Genomic DNA, 27,227 nt, shown 5'->3' on the forward strand with positions numbered 1-27,227 from the left:
GAAATTTTTAAAAAATATATTTTATGATATTTTATTAAATGAATTTGATTATTAAATAATAAAATCAAAAAATTTAATTAACTTATATTATTAAAATAAAATAATATTTTATTATTATCCTAAAGTGTCAGAGTTTCGCCCGATTAATAATAAAATAATAAATTTAATTAATGAATTAGTGACATCTATGCGATAATTTATATTAAATATTATTATAAATAATAATATTTAATACACTTAGTAATATACTATATATTATCATATATTTTTAATTATAATATAGATATACTATATTTTTAAAATTTTTAAAAAATATATAATTTAATTTTCAAAATTTAAGAATAGAATTTTATTATTATTATTTTTTTCTTCTTCTATTCTCTCCGACACCCTGCATCTTCTCCATCGTTGCCGACCACCGTCAGCCAGAGATTCATATAATCAGAGCATGCCATAAGAAATGCTAAGCCAAAAAGGTTAACATACACAAAAATATGTCAGATTTAATGACTGAATTTTTATAGATATTATTTTTAATTTTCAACCAAAACTAAAAAACGCATTGTCAGTGGCCACCGACCATCGTGGCCGGTGGTTTTCGATTATCAGAAGCAACCACCTTGCACCCTTATCCCCATCAACCAACATATTAAAAAACTAACAACATCAAATGGTTGAATATTCAAAGATTTAAGCTTAAACTTTCAACAAAACCCACACTCATATAAATGCACTAGTAGTCGTCATTGGCCACCGTGGTTAGTGATTTTCGGTGATTAGATCCAACCACCCGGCATTCTATCAACCAACATACCTAAAAACTAGCAAAAGAAGAAAAATGAGAGAGGAGACAAAATCAATTGGTGGGCGAACGACGAGGGGCAGTGGACAGTGGCTCGCGACGAGCGTTGTTGATGAGGGTAGGCACAGTCAACAATCGAGGTTTGAGAAGAAAAAAAAGATAGAAAAAATGAGATAAAAGAAGAGAGACGATAAATATTAGTGTGTGAGAGATTGGGAGAGGGGGAGTGTTTTCTTAGTGTCTTGGCTAAAAACAGTTAAAATAATAAATTCTAAATTTTATTTATAATTTTGTTTTGAAAATATATTTTAAAAACTAATAAAATAAATACATTTTTAATATTTTAAAAAAATTAATAAAAAAAAGATCAAAACACCCAAGAGATGCAGCCTAAATGTTACAGAGGGGTAAATTACATTGGGGACTCGTGACAGGGTTACGAGAAGTTACATTCTTTATTAGGATCTGACTGAACTTTTAAAAAATATGAGGTCGGGCTCCCTGACGTATATATAGAGAGGGAAGTTCTAGGGCTTTCTTTTCCTTTCCCTCTTTATTTTTGCCCTATAGACACTCTCTCTCTGTCTCTGGCTAGGTTTTCTGTCTGGTTTCTTGCTCATATACGAAGAAAGGGAAGGATCGCAGGCGTGGTGAAGAGCAATAGTATAAGATTCAGGTGGGGAAGAAAATGGGGTTCCAAATGCAGCCGTATGGGATTCAAGCAATGTTGAAAGAAGGGCACAAGCATTTTTCCGGTCTGGATGAAGCTGTGCTCAAGAACATCGACGCCTGCAAGCAGCTTTCTACTATCACAAGAACTTCTCTCGGTCCCAATGGTACGTATCACCTTCTGCTTGCAACTTTCTAGCTAACGATTCGTTTCCTTTTTCACTCGGAATTTATTTTGTAAAAATTGTAGATCAGCGCGTATTTCTTGTCCATCTTGCTCTTGTTCCATAATTTCCTCATCCAGATTTATCCAAAATGGTGTTTTTCCTGAGCGCTGTACCGAATCTGTGTTACTTGTTTGTCCACTTGAAAATTAAGTGGGAGTCATCTAGAAATATCTGTATTGTTCGTCACTTTGTGCTCGGAGAAGTTTATTTGTTTGAAATCAGTTAGTGAAAATATGCTGCGAAACTAAAAGTTAGTTCCAGGAGACGTTTTGTTCCCAGTCAGGGTTACTGTGCTCTAGTGTTTTAATTCCTATAATTTTCCTTTCGGATAATTGTTTCATTATTTACTTTGAGGACTTCTGGAGTTGCTTATCATTATGAAAACAATGCGTTTAGGTATGAACAAGATGGTTATCAACCATCTGGATAAACTCTTTGTCACGAATGATGCTGCCACTATTGTGAATGAACTCGAGGTTCAGCATCCTGCAGCCAAGATTTTGGTTTTGGCAGGCAAGGCTCAACAGGAAGAGATAGGAGATGGGGCTAATTTGACAGTTTCTTTTGCCGGGGAGCTCCTTCAGAATGCCGGGGAGCTCATAAGAATGGGACTCCACCCAAGTGAGATTATAATAGGATACACAAAAGCTATTAATAAGGTTTGCCAATCTTATGCTGAGCGGCATAGATTATTGTTTATTGTGTTAAAAAACTATTACTATGTGTTCTATTTCATGCTTACTTATCCTATGTTTGCAGACTGTTGAAATATTAGATGATTTGGTTGAGAAAGGTTCTGAAAATATGGATGTGAGGAATAAGGATGAAGTTATTTTGCGGATAAAGGCTGCTGTTGCCAGCAAGCAATTTGGACAGGAGAATATTTTATGCCCTCTTATTGCTGATGTAAAATTTCATTGTCTTTAATACTCTTAATTTTGGCATTACCTTGGGTACTTTTTTTTTTATTTTTTGGTTCTGTTAAAGATTATTAGGATGTTTTGCAATATAGGCATGCATACAAGTATGTCCCAAGAATCCTGCAAACTTTAATGTGGATAATGTCCGAGTTGCAAAGCTTTTGGGTGGAGGTTTGCATAATTGTACTATAGTTCGAGGTATGGTTCTGAAGAGTGGTGCTGTTGGGACTATAAAGAGAGTGGAGAAGGCTAAGGTGGGCATGAATCCATCCATTTTCCCTAATTCCTTTCACATTTCAATCTCTTACATCTATATTCTTATTTGATTATCTTTCAGTTTTCTTTTTGTATCTCGGTTTTCGTTTCTACAGTTCGTTCCATTTTTGTTGTTGTTGTTTGGTACAGAATGTGAAACTTATTGCCTACTTATTCAAAAGAAGAAGAGAAAGACATGAATATAGTGTTTTCAAGCGCTATTTATATTTAGGTTTTAATTTTTAGGGGTCATGGACCTTTATTTGCATGGCATTGTTTCTGTTTCAGGTACAAAGTTTAAATTATTCAAATGCCAGAATGGATTTTTGGCATTTATGGGGCATCATCAATGGAGTATTTCAATTCTAATTATTTATGCTGTACTAGGAGTTACTGTTTCCACTTATTTTTGTGATAAATAAACTAATTTCCTCATGTGAAAGCATTCACTTGTAAATTCAATTCATATAATATTGCTTAGAGAATGATGATTGCAGGTAGGATGCAATGTGATTTTATAAATGCATCAAACTTGGGATACTGAGATACTAAGGGGTGATATTACGAACATTAAGAGAGCTGACAGAAAGAGAGTAGTGTAGAATGGGGAGAAGGAGAGGGAAAGGAGAAGAGAAGAAGAGTGAATACCCAAGATAGAAGACTGTAGATCTTATATTCAATAATCAATCATCTGTTGATTTTTCCTATAGCTTTTAAGTTTTTGTACACTCACAAATCCCTAGCAAATCAGGCAAATAAATTAAATTAGGAAACAAAACATATCACCTGATCGATCGTCTTCTTTTATCTCGCTCTTGCTCCCCTTGCATTGGGGACACATTTTTCCATAGCTGGTTCAAGTCTATAGCATTTTATGGTTTGTGTCCATGATTCAGCTTGTTTGTCTATTGTTAATTACATATCTTTTGTAAACATTATTTATGCAGAATTGGGTACTCAATTTGTGGTGAATGCTTACACTTGTCCTAGAATAGGACACAAGCAATAATCTGAACCTTTGATAAAAGAGTAGAAACTAACTCAAATGCTTTACCTTGTTAACTATCACCTTTTTCCACATTAATAATTTTCCATTAGTAGGTTTTAATCTTTAAAAGGGAAAAGATAATTTTAAGCGGTAGCATTTTAATATTTAATTTTCTTACCCCTTTTGTGACGCTAGCGGATTATTTGTATTTCTTGGATTGAAGGCTTCTGTTGGGTTACACAGATATCTCAATCTTTATTTGCTCCTTTTATACCTTGCTCAAATACGAGGAAGCAGGCCCTGACTTTTCTATCCAGAAAACAAAAAGGAATCCTCCCACAGTTTCATCTTTCCCCACCTATGGATGACATATAAATTTGTTAATAGTTATGACTAGACTAAATTGTAAGAAACTTGAGTATCAGTCAAAATGGATGGGATAGCCCTCGCTTTGGTTGAGGTCGAGGTATTCAAAATGGATCAGCATTTGCCTATACCTAAAAAATGTTTGGTCTTGTCTAACTTTAGAGTTTTAATACTTCAGGTCATGTTTAAGATTCGAGATAACGGCTGGTGTTCAAGATATTCTAGATTTTTGTTATCTTTAGAAAGTTGGGCCAATTTCAGCATGGTGGGGTTGTACATGATGCTTATAAAATACAGCATGTGAAAAGTGTGGCATACATATCATGCATGGATACCAGTAAGAAGTTGCTGTATTCATAGACAAATTTTGGACTTTGTGAACATGGCTTGAAATGTACTTGAAACATGTCTAAATTTGTTCTATTATGTTTAAAATCTGGATATTTTTCTAACAACAGAAACCTATCACATAGGCATGGTAAAGAATATTGCAAGTCTGAAGAAATAACTTGGAGACAATGGTTAAAATTAAACAATGTGAATCTGTATTTATTAATCCCTTCTCCATGCTTCTTAATTAAGAACTCTATTTCTAACATCTAAACATCTAGTCCCTTCAGGGCTAGTATTTCTTTAAGTAAAACTGAAACTTTTCTTCATAGATTTCCTGTCATATAGACTGTTGACATGGTTTTTTTCTATTTTGATAATTGATAGAACAAAGAGTAAGTATATTCTAAACATAGAGATAGAGAACTTTTTTGGGATAATATATATATATATATATATGCATGTATGATCTGGCTATTTTTTGAGAGGGGCTATGGTTTTTTAGACCCTGCACTGAGCTGTATTGCTGGTTTGACATGTTTGTTTGTATTGTTCCCATATGCTTAAATTCGGTAAAAAATAGGGTGCCCCTAGTTCACAAGATTCTCTGCTTTGTGAGGATTGAGGGAGGCTTGCTTCAGTATGAAGCCTCATCCTTGTTTTGTGTGAAGAGGCTGTTAACTAAATTAGTTGTATGTAATTATTTATATGGAACAAGGCAATGTTCTCTACATTCTAGTCTAAGGTTTGCTCTGTACAAAAATTTAATTACTTTTCCTACTGACAAGAATTATTTTCTCATTGGAGAGACAGATTCTAGGTTATCAGTTAAGAGCTAGAGTTGAAAATAATTCTGTCAGATTGAGAGAGTTTTTATGGTTTTTAGCAGAGAGAGAGAGTTTGGGGTGTTGTGGTTTTCTGGACTGCCAGTTATCTTCAAGTAGGACCAGGAACAAAAAAATGACTGGCATCTGCAGCTAGATGATTTTTGTCCAAGGGTTAAATTTGCTGTATCATTGTCTCTGATAAAAACCTTTTCTGGTGTCACATTTTGCTGCCAGTACTTGAATAGTTCTTGACATATTACTAAATTGTTCAGTCTGGTGAACTTTATGTTTGAACTTCATTTTTGTAGGTTGTTGTATTTGCTGGAGGGGTTGATACATCTGCGACTGAAACAAAGGGAACAGTCCTTATTCATAGTGCTGAGCAGGTATCTTCTTGAGATAGATGTCATTGAGGCTGCTTTTTTGTCTAGGTTACTTCTTGCTTTGTGACATTTAATCTGTCATATGGAGTATGTATCTCGTTCACTTAAAATTTAAGAGAACCCATAATTTGTCATTTTTTTTTATTTTAATGCCTTAACGTTAATAGTGATAGCTCTCTCTCTCTCTCTGGCTTTGGTTTGTGATAACTTGTTTGCTTTAGTTACATTACATACAGAGAAGAATACATCTTATTGCCTACATCCATAGAGTGACAGCAGGTTAATTCTCTGTTGATCTCTGTGCTGATCCATCTACTCATTTGTAGGTGATAGGAGGAGTCTTAACAATCTTGTGGTGTAAGCTGGGCTTGGGTTGTAACAACATTTTTGATAAGTTTCCAAAATGCCATGTGGCAGGACTGGTCTTTGTGCAGGATAATTACTTCATGCCCTTAATCCTTGAACTGGTCTGTCATGTCCCTAATAGTAGTATAAGGGCAATATTGTAATAAGGATATAGTACTTGTTAGGCTTATAGTTGTATTGCACATGGGCGGATGAGGGCTGGAGGCTATAAATAAGCCATTGCTGTAAGAGAGTGGGCATGTTTGAATTGATGAATTGAAGTCTCTTATTTCCCTCTCTTGCATTCTCTCAATCTCCCTCCAATTTCTTTCTAATCTCTCTCTTTCTTTCCCTCTCTGTCTTGTTCTCCCCAATTCCTTCCCAATTACCTCCTAGTTATGAACCCTAGGTTCATGACATGGTCATAGGATTAAATGCCTCAAGCAGAAGGGCAATGCCTGTGTGACGAGTCTCAAGTCTTTTGCCCCCAAATCACAAGGTCACCAGTGGATTTAGGAACTGTAACAACACTGGAAGTTCCCTCAGGTGTAGGCATAATGTGGATTGGAGTGGAGCACTCTTCTCATTTCCATATGGGTCCATTTTTCTCTCTTCCTTTAGTCTTCTGCTTCAGTTCCCCTTATCGTTTTCTCGTTTGCCCATTTTGTGGGCGAGATGTTTTAGACTACGTTTTAGCTTTCTAGTTGTTTTTAAAGGGTTAACCACCTATTTGGCTTATCTTTTTTGTTTCTCTGTAAGATTGTTGACTTTTCTATTGGTTTCAACTGGTCTTGTAAAATTGTTTGTTAACAGAAACAGATTCTCCTCTAATTCCTAATTTATTCAATACTCTGTTGTTGGTTAATGATATTTGCTGTGATGTAAAACATGTCTCATGTTGGATATGACAGTTTTTTAGTTCCTGATTAACTTCCTCATGGAGCTGTTAATGCATGCTTAGATTTGGATATTACTTTTTATAGCTTGTTTTGCAACTTTTTCATTTTATATGTATTATTTATTTACCTTCAATTCTTTGATTCTAATCATTCTGGCATCTGTGTATTCTGTAGCTGGAGAATTATGCAAAAACTGAAGAAGCTAAAGTTGAGGAGCTCATCAAGGCAGTTGCGGACTCTGGGGCCAAAGTTATTGTTAGTGGTGCAGCAGTTGGAGAGATGGCACTACACTTCTGTGAGCGTTACAGGTATATCTAGGCTTCTTCTCCCCAATTTTATTATTTTTTTCACCTTTTTTTGCTATATGGTTCTACTAGATTCTTGGTCAAAAGTTTTTTTTTTTTTTGAACAGTCCAAAAACATTATCGGTGCTGCATGTTATGCTGCTATTTTGCAATTGAAAATGCACCATTCTGTGTTTAGCATCCTACCACTTGGATGCAGTATTTTATAATCACAATTCAGGCATGTACTTAACAATTATTAAGAAACAAAAAAGTCAAGGGAATGATGCAAGAGGTGTAGATAGTTTGAGGGGCATATGGACTTATTTTTCCTTCTTAAGTAGCAGCTTTGTTATTATTGAACAGGTGCTCTTGTTTGTAACCTCTTGAAGTTAGGCTTATTTTCTGGTTGGTTGAAGTGCCTCAAATGATCTTTCAACATTCTTGTGGTGCTTTGCCGAAATTTGCTAATGTTTCTCTTCTCTCTTTTATTTGTCTGATGGCTAATAATGCTAACCAATTTTTTGATAAGTGTCTTAGCAAGTGCATCTGCACAGGGATGGTGCCAGATCTTTTGTTAAGGTGGGCTAAGTTGTATGTAAATGTATGCCATAAGGAGAAATCAAAAGATTAATCTTTAGTAGTGTTGAAGAGGCATATTTTGTGAAAATTCTTACGAACAGCACAGAAACTTGCGGAGAGCTAACCTTACATGGCATATAATAGTACATACTTAACAGCTTTAAAATGAGTAATGATGAGAAAAAACTTTAGAATTTAAGCTAGGTAATGATATGAATAAATCTTTAATAAAGTTTAGTTAGTGGGAAAGAATAGTGACCTGATAATAAAGTCATCTATAATTGTGTCCTTTTTTTTTTGGCTTAAGGAGCTTCAGTTTAATGGACTGGAACTATCAATTGAAGAGTCATGCATGGAAAAGCTAAGGTGTATTTGTAGAATAGAAGTAACTCCGTTGTGATGGGATTTAGTTGGATTTGATCTTTTGTTTCATGGAAAGTGTGGGCACATGGACCTGGGACCTCCTTACTGTAACAAGAATCACATTGACCTCCTTGTATATGGAACTTTTACCTTTTAAACTTGTAATACACATGTGTAGGCATATATAATAAATGTCAACTGGGAAAATGGTCCTTGAAAGTGGGGTGCACAGATTATTAATGTTCTTCCTACCCTTGAGGATATAGTTATCTTCTGAGTACATTGTGGTGATCATATGTAGGGCACTGCTACTTAAATTTTCTTCTGAGGGGGTGGGGGATTAACCCCCTTCCCTCTGCTTCTATAAGTGCGTTTAAAAAATCTCATCTTGCCTTCTTCTTTCTTCCTGTTTTTCTTTTTTCTTTATCTCTCTGATTGATGTGTTTCCAGTTCCACCCAAACTTGAAGCCAAATTTTATTGAAGAGGCTTTCTGTTATCCACTGCTATGTTCTTCTAGAGGATCTCTTAGGCTTCTTTAATGATTTGATGCATTATGATGAATTTATGGACAGGCTTATGGTCTTAAAAATCAGCTCAAAATTTGAACTCCGACGCTTTTGCCGCACAACTGGTGCTGCTGCTATTGTAAGCATGCTATTATAGTTGCATTTAACTTGTAAAAGACCATTTTTGCGCATTTCTAATACTCTTAAATCAACTTTGGAAACAGTTGAAGCTTAGCCAGCCAAATCCGGATGATTTGGGATATGCGGATTCTATGTCTGTGGAGGAAATTGGGGGTGTTAGGGTATGACCAAGCAGCTTGCTTTAGTGATAACTTTTAGTTTATTGTGTTGGAGACTTTGTTTGCATATTCACTTCTTTGCCTACTTGATTTTTGTACATAATTTATATAGGTAACCATTGTGAGAAATGAAGAAGGTGGAAACTCAGTATCCACTGTGGTTCTTCGAGGAAGTACTGATAGCATATTGGATGACCTTGAGAGAGCTGTTGATGATGGTGTGAATACATACAAGGTAATTTTTTCCGAAGGATTTGGCCACTATTATTACTAGGTTGTCATTCGCTCAGCAGTTTTACACCGTGTGAGCTGTTGCATTGATATTAAAAAAAAGAAGAAGAAAGAAGAAAGTTTTGCATCAGTTTCCAATGTATATTGAGCAGCTATTCTGAATACTGCTTTGTGCATTTTTTGCCAGGCAATGTGCAGGGACAGCCGGATGATACCTGGTGCTGCTGCCACTGAAATAGAGTTGGCTAGGAGACTGAAGGAGTTCTCTTTTAAAGAAACAGGGTACAGCATTTGTTTTTCATGTATCTGTCTTCCTTCCATGCACATGTATTGTGATGTTATAGCTGGATGACCTTTTGACTCTGAAACTGTATTATCATGCCTGTAGAAACTCACCCACTCATCCCAGTTGAGATTTCAATTTATGGGTAGCCTGCATTTAAAGCATACTAAATGATATGACCCATGGGTGAGAATATTTGGAATGCATGCCTTGGTTATTGTGCAGATCCTTCTTAACTCCAAACTTTAGGTTCTTGAGGCTGATGGGATGTGGAGTGTTTAATTCTTTGTCCTTCTGTTAGATATGGCCATGTGTTGGTATGTCTTAAATCCTAATGCGGACTTATTCAACATATATCTCTTCCCCATTCTTGTGCTGGACAATTATTTCAATCACTTAAAGTGTCCGTGTAGAATTGATGCTACCTTTGTGATTAATTTATTAACCGTCATTTTGTGTTGTGGCTTTATCAAAACCATGAGTTTATTGCACCTGCATTATATTTCTTTCACTACTTAGTAAAGGTGGCTTGTGATGTTATTACCTAAAGCAAATTAATTTTTCTTCTGAGTAAGAATTGGCAATGGGTGGCATTTTCTGCTTATTTTGTGAAGCTGATATTGAGTGACCTGGTAGAAATTGACAGTCACTTTTTTTGTAGATTGGATCAGTATGCAATTGCAAAATTTTCTGAGAGCTTTGAGATGGTACCTAAAACCCTGGCTGAGAATGCTGGTCTAAATGCGATGGAGATAATATCTTCTCTATATGCTGAACATGCATCTGGAAACACCAGGGTGGGCATTGACTTGGAAGAAGGTGTCTGCAAGGATGTCTCTGCTTTGACCATTTGGGACCTCCATGTCACCAAGTAAGTTTGCACTTCATTGAAGACTTTTGCTCCTGTCCTTGAAGTATTCAGGGGTTCATTGCTCCCCTTTCATTTGCCTTTCTTTCTGTCTGCTGATACTTCAGATGGCCAAAGTCCCTATAGATGGAATTTGAGTTGGTTCACTGATCAGTGGCTAACCACGCTTCTCTACCCCCACTGATAAACTTGTTTGGAATCCTCAAAAATTCTAGAATTATAATTCCAATTCCGGAGTTTTAATGAATTTGTGGTTGGCATAAAAAAAGTGTAGAAATTGGAGTTCTGAGGCCCCCCTCATTTATTTTATTTCCACAAATACCCTTCCCCATTCTATTTATAATACATATAGGGTTTTCTCATCTTCCTAATTTTTCTTATATTCTCTTTCTCATTCTTTTTCTCCATCTTTGTGATGTAAATTTTCTTACCTTATCTTAGAAGTTGTGGAAAAAAATACTTGTTGAAGTTGTATTTTTAATATTATTTTAGTTGACAATTTAATTTAATTATTATATTTTTAATGATAAAGTGTCAGTTATATATGTGATGGCTATATAATCTTATTTTTAATATCTTGATTAAATTTTTCTTCAGTACTAGAATATGTAATTCACTTTTATTTATTTTACAGAGGACATTTAAAAATTAAAATTAATTGTTTAATGTTATACGTAAGTTTTTTTTATTGGATTGTCAAGGGTAATATGTTCAAACATTTATTTAATTCAATTACCATCTTGTTCCAAACTCAAGAATTGGAATTTGAGTCTAATTTTTAAGGATTTTTTACCATACGAAATAATTAGAATTCCAATTCTGTTGGAATCATCAAAACTATAGAATTAAAATTTTAATTATATTGGAATTGGTTTCAAACAGGCTGAAACTGTTTGCTTATTAAGGTTTGAGATTTTGAATGAGTTTGTGCTGTATGTATGGAAATAGGATTCTTAACCTTTTATCATTGTGCGTCAGATGGAATTGATGATGTAATACTTTTCTAAGATTTGATAGTTTTATGTGGTACTTATTTATGTATTCGATACTATTCTAAAGGGCCTGTATTACTGAAACCAAATGTTTGATGGATTGGTACCATGTTGTCAGCTTGTCATGAATAGGATTGAGATTCAAATAGCAGAGTTACAGTTCACACTAAATTGCAAAACTAATGTATTAATCATTTGTGCCCTTGACAATGAATGCCTCCTGGCTGTTAGTTATATAGTCTGCTTATTATTACTTTATTTTTGATGGGCCGCTGCCCGGGAGAAAGTTTGGCTTTTGAAACATAGATGTTAAATATGCACAGAGGTTCTGCACTTGTCCAATTGACAATGATGGCTTGAAGTTTTATAGCTAATAAACGGATAGAGCTTCTTTATTATTCATCATAATCATTAACTACACCTTATCCTAACTTAGGGTTGGCGGCATGCATTCATAATATCAGCTGACTTAACTCACATTGACAATACAAATCCATGCAAAAGTACAATGTGGCAAAATTTGCACCGGATATAGCTTCTTTACGTGATGCAAAATGTTTGCCTTGTGCAGGTTCTTTGCTCTCAAATATGCTGCAGATGCTGCATGCACTGTTCTGAGAGTTGACCAGGTAATCAAAAGCGGTTGCCTATTAATTTTGCTTTTCTTCTGGGGTACATGTTTGGAGCTTATCAGTCTCTCATGTCTGGCTGGACTGGGTGCAGCCTATGTTTTCACTTCACTTAGCCTATCAGAATGCACTCAGCTGGGTGCTTGGGCACTGATTTCAGTTTACCATGTCGATGAGGTCGTGAGTTCCTATGATAAGTGATGATATAATGCTTTCATATTTTGAGACAGGTGCAGGGGCATGTAGTGGGTGAAGGGATGGAGATAATGGGAATAGACCAGTGTTTGTGATTCTGTGGATATCAGACTTTCAAATATGAAATACTAAAGGCAGATCAAATAGAAGGAAATTGGACATAAGAGAAAATGAGAAACTCACTGTAAAATCATAACAATAACAATATCACATCAAAATAAACTTGCCAAACACTTTTCTATGTGTCTTTATGTTTTGTATTTGAGCATCTCCCACCAAGTTTTTCATAGTTGTCTTCTACCCCACTTTAAAATCATATTACGAGTAGCCCTTTATATGGAAGCTAAAACTCTAATGACATCGAACTCTTTAACCCATGTTAAAACTTGATTAATGTAATCAAGCATGATAACTAGAAATACCTTGGGACTAACAAGTAACTCTCACCAATAAAACCACTAGCAATACTCGTCCTAAAAATTGATACTCTTGCCTGCAGGTTCTTTCTCCCTGTTCCTGCTTATCAAAATAATAATAATAAAATAAATAAATTAACCATACTCAAAAATACATTCTACTTCAAATTGTTGATTCACATTTGACTTACAGTCAATCAAATCTACTTATCAAAAACAAACTTTAAATTAATGTAATCTCTGATGATCCTTATTCCTTAAACATGTTATTTTACATAATGATATTTACTAATAGGTGGGCAAGTCAATGAAGTGTTTCATTAATCTGATAGCAAATCGGTTAACAGAAGAAATTGTCATGTTTGATTCCGGATATTCAGTTGTGGGTTGTAAGGACCGTTTAAGCAGTCATGTAGTCCTCGTTTCTGCAATAGAGGAAAGGAGCTTACATGTAAAAGTCTGAAGGGTGCTACATTGTATGGACTTGTATGATACGGACTGTCGTGTCTAACTGTTAGAGTAATCTAATCTTTGTGTGTCTGAACTTTAAGAGACATGACTTAGTTTCATACTTGCAACACGATAACCAAAAACAATCTTAGGTTTTTATTCAATTAGTTGGGGTTGACTACGTAATTCTAACTCTCCAACAATCTCTAGATACTTCATTCATTTATTTAGGTAAAATGGTGTTTATAAGGTAGCACATTTTTATGCATATAGTGGGAGAGTAGTGCATCATTTCTTAGTAAATTCTACTACTTAATAGTTGCATATCTGATCAGCCATGTGGGTGCATGGCCCAAATCCTATACCAGGTGTTAAAAGAGTGGAAGAACTATAGAAGAACTCATGCAACATAAAAAATGGTTTGAGAATAATGAAACAAAATGTGATGGGAGAAAATCTTTGTTGGATGCATCGCACTTAAAAGACAGGCTGGGTGGATAAAGCAAGCTGCACAAATAATTTGGACATCATGGCAAAATCTCCCATAACGAGTAAAAATGATCCATTTGATCAAGGAAATGATTCTCGTGGGAGCTTTAATCATGGATACCGGAACTGATTATGTTGGCAAAATCTTTGCATCTGCTCTTTGAATTTGCAATTTGAACTTAAGGTTACGTAATGCTGTAAAGATGAATGACGTATATCCAATTAAGGGAACATTCATTTTTGCCCTAATATCTGGAACTTGCAATTGGGACATGTGGCACTCGTGTAATTTCTTTGATTAATCATGCAGATTATAATGGCAAAACCAGCTGGTGGCCCAAGGAGAGATCAGCCTGCAGGGATGGATGAGGAGTAAAGAAGTCTTGAATGAGCTGGCTTAGAAACTCAAATGGCTATGCATGTAATTTTCATGGGCGGAATTTTGGTCCTCTTTCTTTCTGCATGTCAAACGACTTTAGGGGGCAGTATCTATTTTTGTTCTTGTATATTACTCTCTCTACACGTTTGGTTTTAAGTTTATGTGCGTGGTATTTTGCCCAAAAATTTGGCACTCTGCATGACGCAGAGGCACCAATGGTACAAGTAAAGCCGAGAAGGGATTTTCTCAGTTCGTTTGTTTTGTATGTTTGTTGTTTATATGACTGAGTAGCGGCTTTGGACAAGTAAAGCAGAGTTAAGTTGCTTAATTGTTTCATAAAGCTTCGGAGAGAGGCTGCTGCCTGGACAACACCATGACGATCCCAGTGCATGCGTGAGTGCATTTTGCTATTCAATATCAGGTAGATTTGAGTTTTGTATGATATTAATGATGCGCTGGTTGCTTCTCTATTTTCGTGCTTCTACCCCCCCCACCAGGGATTATGCACATTGACCTGAAAATGGAGAAACTTTTGTCTCCCTGGCTGGAGGCTGGAGGGGCTTCTTGTTTTCATTCTTTAGCTAAGAATTTATATTTCGTTTTGGATAATAAAATTGCATAAAAGAAGAAGAAGAGGAAGAAGAATGTTCACGGACACGGAGTGAGGAAGATGGGTGATTAAATTAAATCATAAAATCTACGCTAACCAACCATCCTCCCTCTTACTTCGTCGTGTCGTATCGTATCGTAGTAGTACGTCGAATTTACACTGCGAGGGTTAAAACTCGAATAGCGCCAAGGTGGTAAAAAAAGCAAGAAGCTGTTGGGTGGACGTGGAAGTGGAAGGATGAGAGGCCAGAACACCAGTCATCAGTGCAGTGGACTGGTGCGTTAAGGTGCCTTCATCGTCATCATCTTCTTCTACTTCTTGTTCTTGCTCTTCTTTCTTCTCGTGATGATGGCTTCTCTTCTGTCTTTGTCCCTTCCAAGGCCAATCATTACCAAGGCATCTACTGCGCCTGCGCCCACCATTTCCCCTCCAGAGCCTCTCGACCAGAAGTTCGGCCGCAAAGGCATCAAATTCTCCGATTCCGGCGATGTGGAGCTCACCGTCAGAAACGGCAGCTCTCTGAAGCTCCGGATACCCGACGCCCATGTTACTTCCTACAAGCCCAAAGTCTACTGGAAGGACGATGGTTTTGAGGAGGTTCTTTACACCCTTCCTCCTCCTCCTCTTGGCTCCGCCTCCAATCCCAAAGCCCGAGGTGGGATTGGTTTGGTCATCAACAATGTGTCGTCATCGTCTCAACCCTCTCCTGTCCTCACTTGTGAGTGGACAGTAAAGGATGTCGATTCTGATTCCATTGATGCTCTCCAGGTACTCACCCATCCTCTCTCTCCCTCATAATTAATGTTCATGGTTTTACTTTTTTTTTTTCTCTTTCTTTTTTGGTTTGCTTTTGCTGTACTATGTTGTCGTTAGCCCGCCCATTCCAACCAGACCCCAAATGGCAGAGAGAGAGAGAGAGAGAGAGAGCCCTGAATTCTCATGCCCCTAGGAGGACTAGTGTCTAGTTTTTTAATTGTGAGTCTCTTCTCTTGCAATAAGAAGGGAGGCCAAGTTGGAGTATCATTCTAAGGAGAATGGCTTCCTTAACAGCAATAAGTAATAATGATATAGGATGGACTGCTTCAACTTCAATCTGCACATGAGATTAGGAATGTGTTTTTCCCCTTTGTCAAGATTCATATTGCAGATCCGAATTTTTGCAGGTTGAATTGGGCTGCAGCTGTGGAAGTCTGGATGTAACCTACGTTGTCTCACTCTATCCACTAAGCATGGCAACAGCAGTGATAGTGAAAAACAATGGCCGCAAGGCTGTGAGTCTGACCAGTGCCATACTGAGCCATTTCAAGTTCAAGAAGAGAGGTGGGACAGCAATCCAAGGGCTTAGAAACTGTTCCTACTGTACCCACCCTCCTTTGTCTTCCCCATTTGAGCTTCTATCTCCAGCTGAAGCCTTGAAATCTGAGGACCCTTCTTTCTTCTCTCTTGGTTGGGAGCCTGAGAAGAAACCAGGAGTTTGGACTCTGCAGGATGTGCCCATCACCATTTTGAAGAACAAGCTCAGTAGAGTTTATGCTGCTCCGCCAACGGAGAGATCAAAACAATTCTATGACACTGCACCTTCCAAATACGAAACCCTTGATCAGGTATCATGATTAACTTTCTTTGTTAGACAGAGTCTTTGGGTCTGGGAATTAACAAGAAATCCGTAATTGATTCAGGACGCATTGGGAAATTGATATAGAAATCAAGCATATGCATGATGTTCAACCTTGTGGGAGCTAGAATCAAAGCTGGGGTTGAAATCCCCGCTTTGTTTGGTGCCGTGGGTTCAATTTGTTGATAAATCTGACAATCATTAATCAGGAAGATGTAGTTATAATTAAGGGCCTTACAAAAGATAAAACCATACATAGATAGATAGAATTAATTGGCGAGTTAAAATTCATTAGCGAACTCCATGTAGTGAGATAGAGGCTTGGGATGCCGCCGTCGTATTAATGGGGAAGATGATCCAACTATAGCTTTGCAGTATGAACATTTTGATCAGTGAACATACTTTCATCGTCTCAAATCTTTTTATTCCAACCTTTCTAATGCAAGATGAGCTTCGATCTACTTGTCTTATGCTTAAACATTGGCTTGTTTCTCTCTTTCCCTTGGGTTTTTCAGGGGCGGGAGCTCTTCTTCAGGATAATCCGGATTGGTTTCGAGGACATTTATGTTGGCAGCCCTGGTTCTTACTCAGAGAAGTACGGAACAGACTACTTCATCTGCACTGGTCCTGCTTCAATGCTAGTTCCAATGGTTGTGAATCCCGGTGAAGAATGGAGAGGGGCACAGGTCATTGAACATGATAACTTGTAATCAAACACCTCCAATTCGAATGAAATATATTGGTTTTCTTTCCAGTTTTTTTTGTTTCTTTTTTTTTTTTTTTGGGGGGGGGGGGGGGGGGGGGGGGGGGGGCGTGTCCTTCTTCATGTTGAAGATGCAGATTGTGTACATGAAGTTACTATATACCATTAGAAGACTGTCATTATTGATCAATCCCAAACACAAGTTTCAGGATTCATGCTCTAAAATGCCGCAGCCTCGCATCTCATTTTTGCAGCCTGTATAGGCTGTCCCAACTTTCGCAAAGATATGGCCAAAATATACCAGAAATGTGAAGATAGCACCAACACAGAATTATTTTGGATGGATCCATTGCTAGTACTGATTGTACTGCTTTTGCAATTCAATCACATGTTCAACTCTTGTAAGAAACACACAAATGTTAAAAGAAAAAGATTTTATCTTTATTTAATCTGGGGACTGGGCATAACTGTAAATAATAGTGATAATGCATAGTAGTAAAATTTCCACATGACTGGAACAATGATAAGAAGATAATGGTAAATTCCTGGTCCAACCATTATGCATCTCATCTGAACATCAGTTGAAAGAGTTACAGTACACTTTTCAATAAACAACAGAAAAGAGAAGAAATAAAAAAAAATATCTTGCTAAGTCTTAAACTACAACCAACCAAAAAGGATGCTTATCCAAATTGGGACATAGAAAAACTCTCTCTCTCTCTCCATCGTTTGTGAAAGAACATTCAATGTGTCATCTCTCTGAGATATAAGACAGACAAGAAGGTAACAAGATTACAAGTTCAAAGGAAAGATGAGTGTGGTTTACAGTCCACTCTTCTCTCCCAAACTCATTCTTCCTTCCCCAGTAAAACCCTCCGCAAATCCTGCATCTTCGTCTCACTCTTATTTTCCCTCAGTTCAATGCAATAGCAAGAAGAGAGATTTTCCATTGCCAGCAGTGGCTTCATTCACATATCCACCTGTTCAAGTAGACTACTTGGAAAGCGAGTTCAGTGGCCATGGAGTCACCTTTGAGGATATAAATGACAGTTGTGTTGTCAAAATGCGATTGGACAATGGAAGCGTTGCCAGCCTGATGCTGCCAAGTGGCCTGATTACGTCGTATAAAGTGCCTATGTGGCATGGAGGCACGCTTGAGCTGCTGCACACTTGTGTCTCTGAGGGTGAGGATGGCGGTGCGGCAATTCAAGGTGGTGTGTCTTTGGATTTCAACTGTCTAACTGATGGAGTTTCATGGTCTCCAACCACTTGGGTCCTCAGAGATGTTAGAGGAAATTCTCAGGAACACATTCAGGTTAATCTCTGATCTTATATTGGAACAGACAGTTAAAGAGCCTATGAATCATGGGTTGATATTAACCTCCAAATAGCTACAAAATAAGGCTCCAAATGAATGTTGTCTTGCAAGTTGTGCCAAACGAATATGGCCTTTTTCAAATGGCAAAAGAGGACTCCTAAGGGCCAGCCAGGCTCCTTGTATTTTTTTCCGCTCCATGTTCTTTGGTTTTGTAGGTCTTGTGCTTGGGCTTGCTTTTAAACAAAATCTGAGAGGATGACTTGGGAAATGCAGGTGGAACTGATTAGCTGTAATTCAGCGGATACGGTTGAAGTTAGACACATTCTGACGCTACGACATGATCTTTTAAGCTCAGAGCTTGTGATCTATAACGCAAAGTCATCGTCCCTCCGCCTGACGGGCTCTGTTATAAGCCATTTGACAGTGAGCACACCTGAAGCAACTTACGCAGTGGGATTGGAAGGATCAAACTTCCAAAACAGGCCGCCATTTTTGTCAAGTTTTACTATTGTTCCTCCAGACCCTGGCCAGAGAAATGATTTGGGCTCCACAAAGTTATGGAGTCCCGCTGCCATCAAGGAACTTTGGTCCAGCTGGGGTGCAAGGAATCAGAACAATGATGACGGTGCAAGTATAGAGGGCGAGGAGAGGGACAACTATAAGCATTTAACCGACAAACTGAGCAGGATTTACACCTGTGCACCTCGCAACTTCACCCTCATTGACAGGGTAATTTCTCAACGCAAGTTAGCCCAAATTTCCTTTCACATGGCTGCTAGTATGTGCTTACTATTTCTCCGCACTTGTCTTTAACAACCTGGCGATTTACTTTCCTCTTATTTGTCTTTATATTATGAAACAGGGTAGAAGAAACTCCATTGAAGTAGGAAGAGATGGATTTGATGAACTCTACATATTCAGCCCTGGCTCGAGACACAAATGGTATGGAAAATACGCTTATGTATGTGTAGGCCAATCTGCCCTGCTTGAACCTATCATCCTGAGCCCTCAAAGCGAGTGGAGAGGTTTGCAGCAATTGCACAACCCAAATCTGTAGTAATCGAAAACCATGTGGGAACGACGTCTTTCATTTCATGCTCTTTTAAGGACAAGAGTAAGATCTGATCAGTCAAATTGGAGAAACATCCTTTTTGCCTGCTCCAAAAAGGAACAATTTCTGTTGATTGATTTGAACCAATATGTTATCTTTTCAAGAATCTGTGTTGGTTGGATAAGAAGTATGCAATGAAGACGAGCACATTTGGCAGATTGCGGTTTCACATTAATCAGGAAAAAGATATCAATGCTTCTTTCAACACAGTGACTGTTCAATAATTTATGGGTGCTGATAAAGTTGCAACACATGGAACAATATTTGCTTGAGCCGCAAGAGTAAAAGACAGTCCATTAGCAGCAGCTAGATGCTGCTCAGGAAACAAAAAAAACATCAAATGTTATTACAGTAGCTTCACATGGTAGCCAGGAAGACTCAGAACTCCAAGGCAACACTCAAAGCAGTAATGCCTTAAACAAAACAAAAAAACAAAATTGGCACAGATTTCCATATGAAAAGGAATATATATATATATATATGCAAGACTGGAAGTAATACCCCCAAATAACAGAATGGGGATCAACTTCTATTCAGCAAACAAAACGTCTGTTGACATGCTCTAATACTTTCTATGGCTACAAAAGAAGAATCAATGTTTGATCGCCACAACTCAAGATTTTGCCAAGGCATTTACCACATTATGCGCATTGACTTTACACATCAAAGTGAGTAAACTAGGTGGGAACAAGGTTATACCCTTCATCCTGATTACCAGTCCACAAGAAACAGATGGAAACTGCAAGTAGCAGAATAAAGAAGCCAAAGACCTTACTGGTAGTGGACTTCCAATTATTTTTCTGAATGTTGAAACATCGGGTTTCAATTTTGTTTACACCACCTACCTTCGGAGACACTTGCAAATCAGCATCAGGAGGGACATCTTCTGTTGAGGAAACAGATTCTGAACCACCTAGGAACTGTTCACCACCAAGTAATTTTTCATCACTTTTTGCCTCACTCTTCATATCAGGTGAAAGACCATTTTGTTCATTTTTGAATGTAGGACTCCAATTGGATTTGCCGGATGGACTTATCCTGGTTTCTTTTCCTGAGGAGTCAGTACCCTCATCATTTGGATCCTGAAGTGATCGGATAAGCTTCCTTGGCGTGGAGTAGATCTTGATGTTGTCAACATTAATCCGAGACTTCTGAAGTACAAAAGCAACAAAATTCAATAAGCACCATCATACCTCATAATGCTAGCATGGAAGAATCTAAATTATCATTATTTTTCCCTACGATCTGACCACCAAGGAAAAATAGTAAGGAGATGTTTACTTCCAAAAAATGATAGAAGTTGATAAATAACATCCTAAGTTCAATATTTTCTTATTCTTTCTTCAATTTAATGCTACTTTTGATTGTGAGATGGGCAAGGACAGTGAAATAGACTGCAAATTTAGATGTTGTTTATTGTGCTTCCAGGAAGATAATTGCTGTTAAAAAGAAGCTTATTGAACAGAACTAATAAACATCAGTTTCTCTTCAAATAGAAAACAGAAAACATGAATAATTTTCTCTGGATCTTGTCCTCAGAGACTGTCAGGAAACCTAGTTAAAAGCAGTTATTTTAATCTGTCAACACACAGTGACAACACTATGTACGTCTCATCCCCCATCCCCCAATCCCCCACCCTAACAAAATAGTATCAGGAACCTTGTCATCGGCATGCTCTTTTAGTTAAAAGAACTAGTTCTCTAGAAATACCAATAAATGTTCCAGTACTACATTATTTTCTTTGACCACTAATGACTCAAAACACTTCTTCCCTTTCCTTTTTCCTTTTTGTTATATTTCTCCTTCCAGTTTTAATTTCAGCAATAAAACTCTGTCCCATTCCTCACTCCAATTTTCTGTTAAGGCATTCTAAAAAGCAACCCCTTACCTGAGGACTAGGTGTAGTGCTTCTTAGTGATTGGTTGGCAGGACTCCTCAGGAAGAATCCAGCAAATCCATCTGGGTAATCACCTCCAATATTAGAAAGTTCATCACTTGATGAATTTTCGAAGGCACTTCCATGACAAACCTCAGAATACAAACCATCCTTGAGAGACACATCCACCCCACTATTCTCATATGTCCTCCACAGTTTTCGGTTAACACTCCTCCGGTCAGGAGTAAATTCCCCTGAGAAATGGATGGTGGAAATTGGTGAGTCAAGCAGAGAATCATATCCAACAAATGAATTCATCGTCTGTGACTCAGGTGATGCAGCAACAGGTGATCTATTCCCAGCACCTTGTAAATTTCTTCTTCCACCTGTATCTCTTCTATGATAATTTGAGCCTGTGGCTGAGCCCCCATTGCAATCAAATTTTGAGCTTTTCTCCGTGGATATCTTCCTAGCAATTTGCATGGCCTCAAAAGCAGCTCCTCTAACATATGCCATCTGATCAGATTGACACCTCTCCATCTCCTCAATTATCAAGTTGAGCTCGGAAATTATGCTTTTTGGATCTAAACACTTCATCATAAAGTTTATCATCTGAATGGCAGATAACCTCTTTTGTGAGTTTCCCTCCACAACCCCAACATTCAAAATGCGGAGTCCTGATTGTATTAGCAATCTTGCATATGCTTCAACAATTAAACTATTATGCTTTGCCAACGACATAATTAATCCCATGTGGGAATTGGTTTGCACGGACTTCTCTAAAGCCCCAGCAACTCTCTGACAAACCTCATTTACCATCCCATCTGATGCAAACCGCCAATTATCAGAGTCCACTAGAGCCTTTAAGCAGAGGGCAGATCCAGAAGACAGGCTCTCTTGGCTACTCAAAAGAGAATCTGAAAGAGGCTTGCAGAGAGAGTGTATTATATACCTCTTCTTGTCTTCTGGGGTCGTGGGATCAATCCCATACCTTGCTATTGCTGGGACCACTTTAGAGCAAGCCTGATGAAGGGCGAAAGACCCTGCACTGGAAGTTAAAGTCTTGATGATGGTTGTCATAATGTTATCAATCTGAGGGATGATTTTTGGGCCATGGACTCGAGCAAGAACTTCATAGAGTGAAATTGTGTACTCCCCAGATGTTGAACCAGTTTCTTTGGTCTCAGAAACCTGAGCAAGAAATAGAGGAATAGCCTTGGAATCCAAGTCTTTCACGTATAGTTTTAGTGCTTTCATTGCAGACTTTCTGCTGTCCGCATCTTTATCAAGATTTTCCAACTCTTGCCGCAGAATGGGGCTAAGACTTCTACCCATTTTTAACCTCCTGAAAGCAACAGCTCAAAATAGGTTAGAAAGACAAACTGGAACAATACAAGAGCCAGATTCAAGATGAGATCTTCATTAAGTCCAAGTGGCGGTGAAACTATTTATGCATAGGCAATCGTATATGCACATACAAACAAACACTGCAGATCTACAGTGAGTTACAAGAGACCAATCGATGAGAAAGCTAGCCACTCGGGCCTCAGTAGTTTTTTGCCCAAATTGATGAGTTGACTGTCAAGAATAACACTTTTGTTGGTGCGAAGAAAGAACTTGAAGGGAAAATCAGAAGAGATCTACAATTGCGAACTACTTACAATATCAAGAACAGAAATCGCAAGAATAGCAAGCCCAAGAGAAACGCAAAGTTGAAGAGCGAAAAAACGTACCTTTTTTTTTATGTTAACAAAAAAGAGAGAGAGACGGGAAATTTGAGCAGCCGCTTCTTCTACTTGTTCAGTTAATGTTGAAGGAGAAACTGATGTTTCCGAAAAGTAGGAAGCTAGAAGCATCTGACCACCGATGAATTGCGGAATTAGCATAGAATTTGAGAGAATGGAGGGAGGGGGAGGGAGTGAATCGGAATAACAGAGAGAGATCTGCGAAATACATGAACTTGGGCAAGTATATACGTACCAATAAACGATACGGATGCGCAAGTGTAGCAAAATAGCAATTGCAGGCGAGAGGGATTTAGGGTTTCTTCCTTTCTTCTTTCTTTCTTTCCGGAAAATACGTTTACAACAGTGAAGAAGATAAGTAAAGCAACAGCTTCTGTTCTATTGTGTGTGTGTGTGTGTGTGTGTATGTATGTATATATATATGTAATGATGATGATGTCTACAGACTACAGCTCGCTAGTCGCTTCGCTGGGCTCTCTCACATTTCAAATTCCCCCCGCCTTTTTGCTTTTCCTTTCCCTAGGTTTCGTTTCGTTTGAATAGACAGCGAGCGAGGGTTCCGCCTCCAATTCGCAATTCGAATCTTTCTTTGAAATTCCGCCGCTATCCCCACTAATTCTTCAATTCTTGCCAAATAAATACAGCCTATTTGCCTCACTAGCTTCTGGATTTTTGCAAATTACAATTCTCTCTCCTTCTCGTCAAATTTAAATTTCTATTATATTATATCATATGCTCTTACTAGAAAAATATTATTATTATTATTATTAAATTTGATAATGAAAGAGGGTCAAATCTATATTTTTATGATTTTTTTGACATAATTATTTTAACTTTTATTATTTCAATTCTACTATTGTATTTGTATTTTTAAATTTTAATTTTTTTTTGTGTGACAACTCAATTTTTTTATTATTTTAATTATATCTTTATACTTGTATTTGAAGTTAATTTAATTCTATACTTTAATATATAAAAAAAGAGTTAAATTGACTTATACTATTTTATTTTTTTTATATATCAAAATATGAGACTTAAATTGATTTGAAAATATAAATACAAGAGTATAATCGAAATAATAAAAAGTTTGAATTGTCATATAAAAAAAATATTAAAATATAGAGATTAAATTAATTTAAAAATACAAATCTAAATGAAAAGTTTGAATAACTATAAGAGAAAAACGTAAAAATACAAAAGAAAAAAAATATAAATTTGGCTACTGAAAGAGCATTGATCCAAATCCCGATCACTTAAATCTCTTCATCCTTCTCACCTCACCAATCAATGGTTCACGATATGAGATCATGCAAAGTTAAAAGCTAAAATTCGTTTACTATGTTATAATTTATTTTAAATTTAAATAATAGAGTAACATGCATTTAAAAGTTTACATAAATAAATATGATTAAGCGAGTTGAACCATAATAAACTAACTAATGTATTATGTAAATAACTCTAAAATTACATTTTTTTTTTCCAAGCCTTTAAAGCCACTGTTTACTTTATTTGAAATGATTTTAAAACCCTTCTCTTTTTATTCCAACGACCATTTATTATCAACCCTTTTGATACGTTTTATTCCACAATTTTAAGAATTAACAGTTACTATTATTACTAATCTTGTAGGTTGACCCTCTCTTCTTAAGCTACAAATAACCACCTAAACATTTGATTGACATTACTCTTTAAATTTAGTAGGTATCTTAAATAAAATAAGTTTTAATATAATGATAAAATTATTTGAGAAATTGCTTATTATTTTAAATTTTACTTGCATAATAATATGGATATTTAGTACTGACACATTACAAGATAAGAAGAGAAGGGCAGGTAGGTTAGGGTTAGGCTTAGGCGTGAGTGATGTATGTTAGTTATAGGTGCGAATCCACTCCAGCTGCGGCTGCGCGGGAATTCAATGTCCCGCTCTTTTTGCATCATTTTTTGCATTTGGGCTCTCTCTCTCTCTCTCTCTCTGCCTTTGGATTCCCATTTCCAAACGTACGCTAGATAGAGGCATACATCAAATTCAGGAAAGCAAACAAAATGTCAGAATGGGCGCCATATACTTGCCTTGGCAAACAAATGAAACAACAGTCTCCTCAAGTCCACATAGTGGCAGTTGTCTCTGCAGCAGCAGGTTGGACGACAACACTTTCCTTTGATGGCCCAACACAGGCATGGTGGAACCATTCAGTATTCACCTCCTTGGCACTGTCAAAGAAGGTAGGTAAAAAAGGTATGGCAATTCAATAACCATAAGAGAGTGTTTTAAATTCATCAAGTATTTCACCCGACGTCTAAAGGCCATGCATGGTTCAATTTTCACATGTAAACTCTATACTTGCAAAGAAGAAGAAGAAGAAAAATAAACAAAAATCTCAAAGCAAAGAAGAAGTATATTTTATGCTGTAACGGTTTCAGACTAGATCATTCTACTTCACCCTGGAAAAAGTAAAACAAAATCTTCGATCCACATATATAGTATATAGCTGGCGAATGAATTTCAAAACAACTTAGCCAGAAAGTTATACTTGATCAATCCCACCGCTATCATGTTCTCAAAGTTTTTGCATTGCACGTCCACTTGTATGGACTACTTTATGCTATAAATACATAAAATAGGTCTCCTTCCCTGTCCTTGTTCCAACTTCCAATGTAATACAATAAAAAAGCAAGAAGAAGGAGATTGCAAACTAGATATTATGAAACCCAGGATTTGCTGAAAGGCTATCCAGACAGAGGCAGAAAGAAGAAAGTTAAAGAAATGAAAAAGGGACTTTACATTTAAATTGTCACGGGCAGTCATTATTTATCTCCAAAAGACACGTAAGAGGTTAAGGCAATTACACTGTTACAGGTGTAGTTTACAGAGACAACTGAAGAAGAGAGGACATAGACAGGAAAGTAAGACTCAACTTACGGAAGAGGAGCTAACTTCAGAAAACATAAATAATTAAGAAAGAAAGCATAGCTAGAACAGAAGTCTGAACCTGATGGCTCGCACAATGTGTAGGTCCCATTTGGATCAATGTATTTCATCAAGATACAGCGGAGAACCAAATTCCTTCTTAAGGCTACCAGGAGGCATGAGCTCAATGTCCCTGTCTCGCTCTCTTACCCAGTCCCTATCCCTGTAATCTGGCCTTTCCTGTTGAGGTGTTCCATAAAGTGATCTGTGTTTTACATTTTTAGGGACTCAAGGTAATGAAGGAAGAATTGCTGGTTCATCTGGGGGGATTTTTCCCTCTGCAAATATCGGAAAAGGAAATAAGCAAACCTAGAGAAAACAAGTAAATTGAACAAACGACTCAAGTATCTTTTGCATTGCCAAATGACGTCAGTCCTGTTTTGCATGAACTCAATTTTGTCCGGGATTAGACCAAAAAGAACCCAGAAATCATTTATAGTTAATGCAGGACATCCACAGAGAATGGCAAGAGATTGGTTGAATGGGTACTCCAGGAAGCATTAGTAGCACCTTTGTTTATATGGCTATCAATCTAAAGAGGATTAGCTATGGAATCTTACAAGCTTTAACCATTGGAAAGCAATAACAATATACAGAATCTAAGCTAGATATGACAAAATAAAGCACTCATATTTTATGGTCAAAGAATGCTGTGACAGCAAAACACTCCAAGCATGCATGATCTGCACACAATGACAAAACAAATGGCACAACAAAGTTTGCTTGAAAGACCATCATCTGAATTGAGTAAATCAAAGAATTGGGGAAACAGGAGCTCGGAAACACGATCAACATTTCATAAGGAAAAACAAAAGTAGTCTTAGCAAAAAAGAAACAAAAAAGCAACAGTAAATTTCTTATAATAATTCCTTGTAAAAACTAGAAAAATGCAATATATGGAAAACATCTGATACATAAATGGGGCACATGAAGACAGATGTACAACCAGTAGGTACTTCTGTGATTACCTGATAGTCAATTAACAAGTCTCAGAGTTATCTCTTACAATAATAAATGTACTCCTCTTTGGTACTACTACAATACTCCTGTTACTACCACTGCCACTTGGACAGTATCATTGCAAGTACTCATGGAAGCAAGCTCAACATAGAGGCATACTATTTTCATCGGGAGCTGAATGCTCCCTAGATATGTGAGATACATAATGGTGAGCCATATTAAACTTGGCTCAACCTCCCATACAGAAAAAAAAGTATTCTATTGTTCTACTATTAATCCCAATATAACTGTAATTATCATCATCATTCTCTGAGTAACTAAGCTCATATCTGGTCTAGA

General features: G+C 37.1%; 4 protein-coding genes across 4 annotated transcripts; 3 read left to right on the forward strand and 1 right to left on the reverse strand.

Annotated features, from left to right (window-relative positions):
• Positions 1–1,327: 1,327 nt before the first annotated feature.
• LOC127789334 (T-complex protein 1 subunit theta) lies at positions 1,328–14,227 on the forward strand. Its single transcript, XM_052318283.1, has 13 exons — positions 1,328–1,638; positions 2,095–2,357; positions 2,458–2,604; positions 2,711–2,872; positions 5,693–5,770; positions 7,186–7,319; positions 8,814–8,886; positions 8,972–9,049; positions 9,159–9,281; positions 9,465–9,559; positions 10,222–10,431; positions 11,992–12,049; positions 13,910–14,227. Exons 1-13 carry the CDS (start codon positions 1,491–1,493, stop codon positions 13,973–13,975), a joined length of 1,635 nt encoding a protein of 544 aa, XP_052174243.1. The 5' UTR covers positions 1,328–1,490; the 3' UTR covers positions 13,976–14,227.
• Positions 14,228–14,624: 397 nt separating this feature from the next.
• On the forward strand, positions 14,625–16,957 carry LOC127789337 (photosynthetic NDH subunit of subcomplex B 2, chloroplastic). The gene is made up of 3 exons (XM_052318287.1): positions 14,625–15,356; positions 15,752–16,192; positions 16,719–16,957. Exons 1-3 carry the CDS (start codon positions 14,934–14,936, stop codon positions 16,911–16,913), a joined length of 1,059 nt encoding a protein of 352 aa, XP_052174247.1. The 5' UTR covers positions 14,625–14,933; the 3' UTR covers positions 16,914–16,957.
• Positions 16,958–17,575: 618 nt separating this feature from the next.
• On the forward strand, positions 17,576–19,491 carry LOC127789335 (protein NDH-DEPENDENT CYCLIC ELECTRON FLOW 5). The gene is made up of 3 exons (XM_052318284.1): positions 17,576–18,221; positions 18,498–18,953; positions 19,087–19,491. The coding sequence occupies exons 1-3, from the start codon at positions 17,718–17,720 to the stop codon at positions 19,279–19,281; spliced, it is 1,155 nt and encodes a 384-aa protein (XP_052174244.1). The 5' UTR covers positions 17,576–17,717; the 3' UTR covers positions 19,282–19,491.
• Positions 19,492–19,830: 339 nt separating this feature from the next.
• Positions 19,831–23,074, reverse strand: LOC127789333 (protein SINE1). The gene is made up of 3 exons (XM_052318282.1): positions 22,946–23,074; positions 21,225–22,557; positions 19,831–20,486 (listed from the first exon to the last, which is right to left on the reverse strand). Exons 2-3 carry the CDS (start codon positions 22,545–22,547, stop codon positions 20,013–20,015), a joined length of 1,797 nt encoding a protein of 598 aa, XP_052174242.1. The 5' UTR covers positions 22,548–22,557; positions 22,946–23,074; the 3' UTR covers positions 19,831–20,012.
• Between the last annotated feature and the right edge of the window lie 4,153 nt (positions 23,075–27,227).

The sequence above is a fragment of the Diospyros lotus genome, chromosome 13, assembly GCF_014633365.1.
Source record: "Diospyros lotus cultivar Yz01 chromosome 13, ASM1463336v1, whole genome shotgun sequence".
Taxonomy (NCBI): domain Eukaryota; kingdom Viridiplantae; phylum Streptophyta; class Magnoliopsida; order Ericales; family Ebenaceae; genus Diospyros; species Diospyros lotus.

What these genes read in the sequence shown, in the direction of transcription:
- LOC127789334 (XM_052318283.1), top strand. Translation starts at nt 1,491, where the DNA reads ATGGGGTTCCAAATGCAGCCGTATGGGATTCAAGCAATGTTGAAAGAA. An exon ending in AACTTCTCTCGGTCCCAATG is followed by an intron (nt 1,639 to 2,094) that starts GTACGTATCACC and finishes CAATGCGTTTAG; the next exon opens with GTATGAACAAGATGGTTATC. An exon ending in CAACTGGTGCTGCTGCTATT is followed by an intron (nt 8,887 to 8,971) that starts GTAAGCATGCTA and finishes CTTTGGAAACAG; the next exon opens with TTGAAGCTTAGCCAGCCAAA.
- LOC127789337 (XM_052318287.1), top strand. Translation starts at nt 14,934, where the DNA reads ATGATGGCTTCTCTTCTGTCTTTGTCCCTTCCAAGGCCAATCATTACC. An exon ending in ATTCCATTGATGCTCTCCAG is followed by an intron (nt 15,357 to 15,751) that starts GTACTCACCCAT and finishes GAATTTTTGCAG; the next exon opens with GTTGAATTGGGCTGCAGCTG. An exon ending in AATACGAAACCCTTGATCAG is followed by an intron (nt 16,193 to 16,718) that starts GTATCATGATTA and finishes TGGGTTTTTCAG; the next exon opens with GGGCGGGAGCTCTTCTTCAG.
- LOC127789335 (XM_052318284.1), top strand. Translation starts at nt 17,718, where the DNA reads ATGAGTGTGGTTTACAGTCCACTCTTCTCTCCCAAACTCATTCTTCCT. An exon ending in ATTCTCAGGAACACATTCAG is followed by an intron (nt 18,222 to 18,497) that starts GTTAATCTCTGA and finishes TGGGAAATGCAG; the next exon opens with GTGGAACTGATTAGCTGTAA. An exon ending in ACTTCACCCTCATTGACAGG is followed by an intron (nt 18,954 to 19,086) that starts GTAATTTCTCAA and finishes ATTATGAAACAG; the next exon opens with GGTAGAAGAAACTCCATTGA.
- LOC127789333 (XM_052318282.1), bottom strand. Translation starts at nt 22,547, where the DNA reads ATGGGTAGAAGTCTTAGCCCCATTCTGCGGCAAGAGTTGGAAAATCTT. An exon ending in GCACTACACCTAGTCCTCAG is followed by an intron (nt 20,487 to 21,224) that starts GTAAGGGGTTGC and finishes TTTGTACTTCAG; the next exon opens with AAGTCTCGGATTAATGTTGA.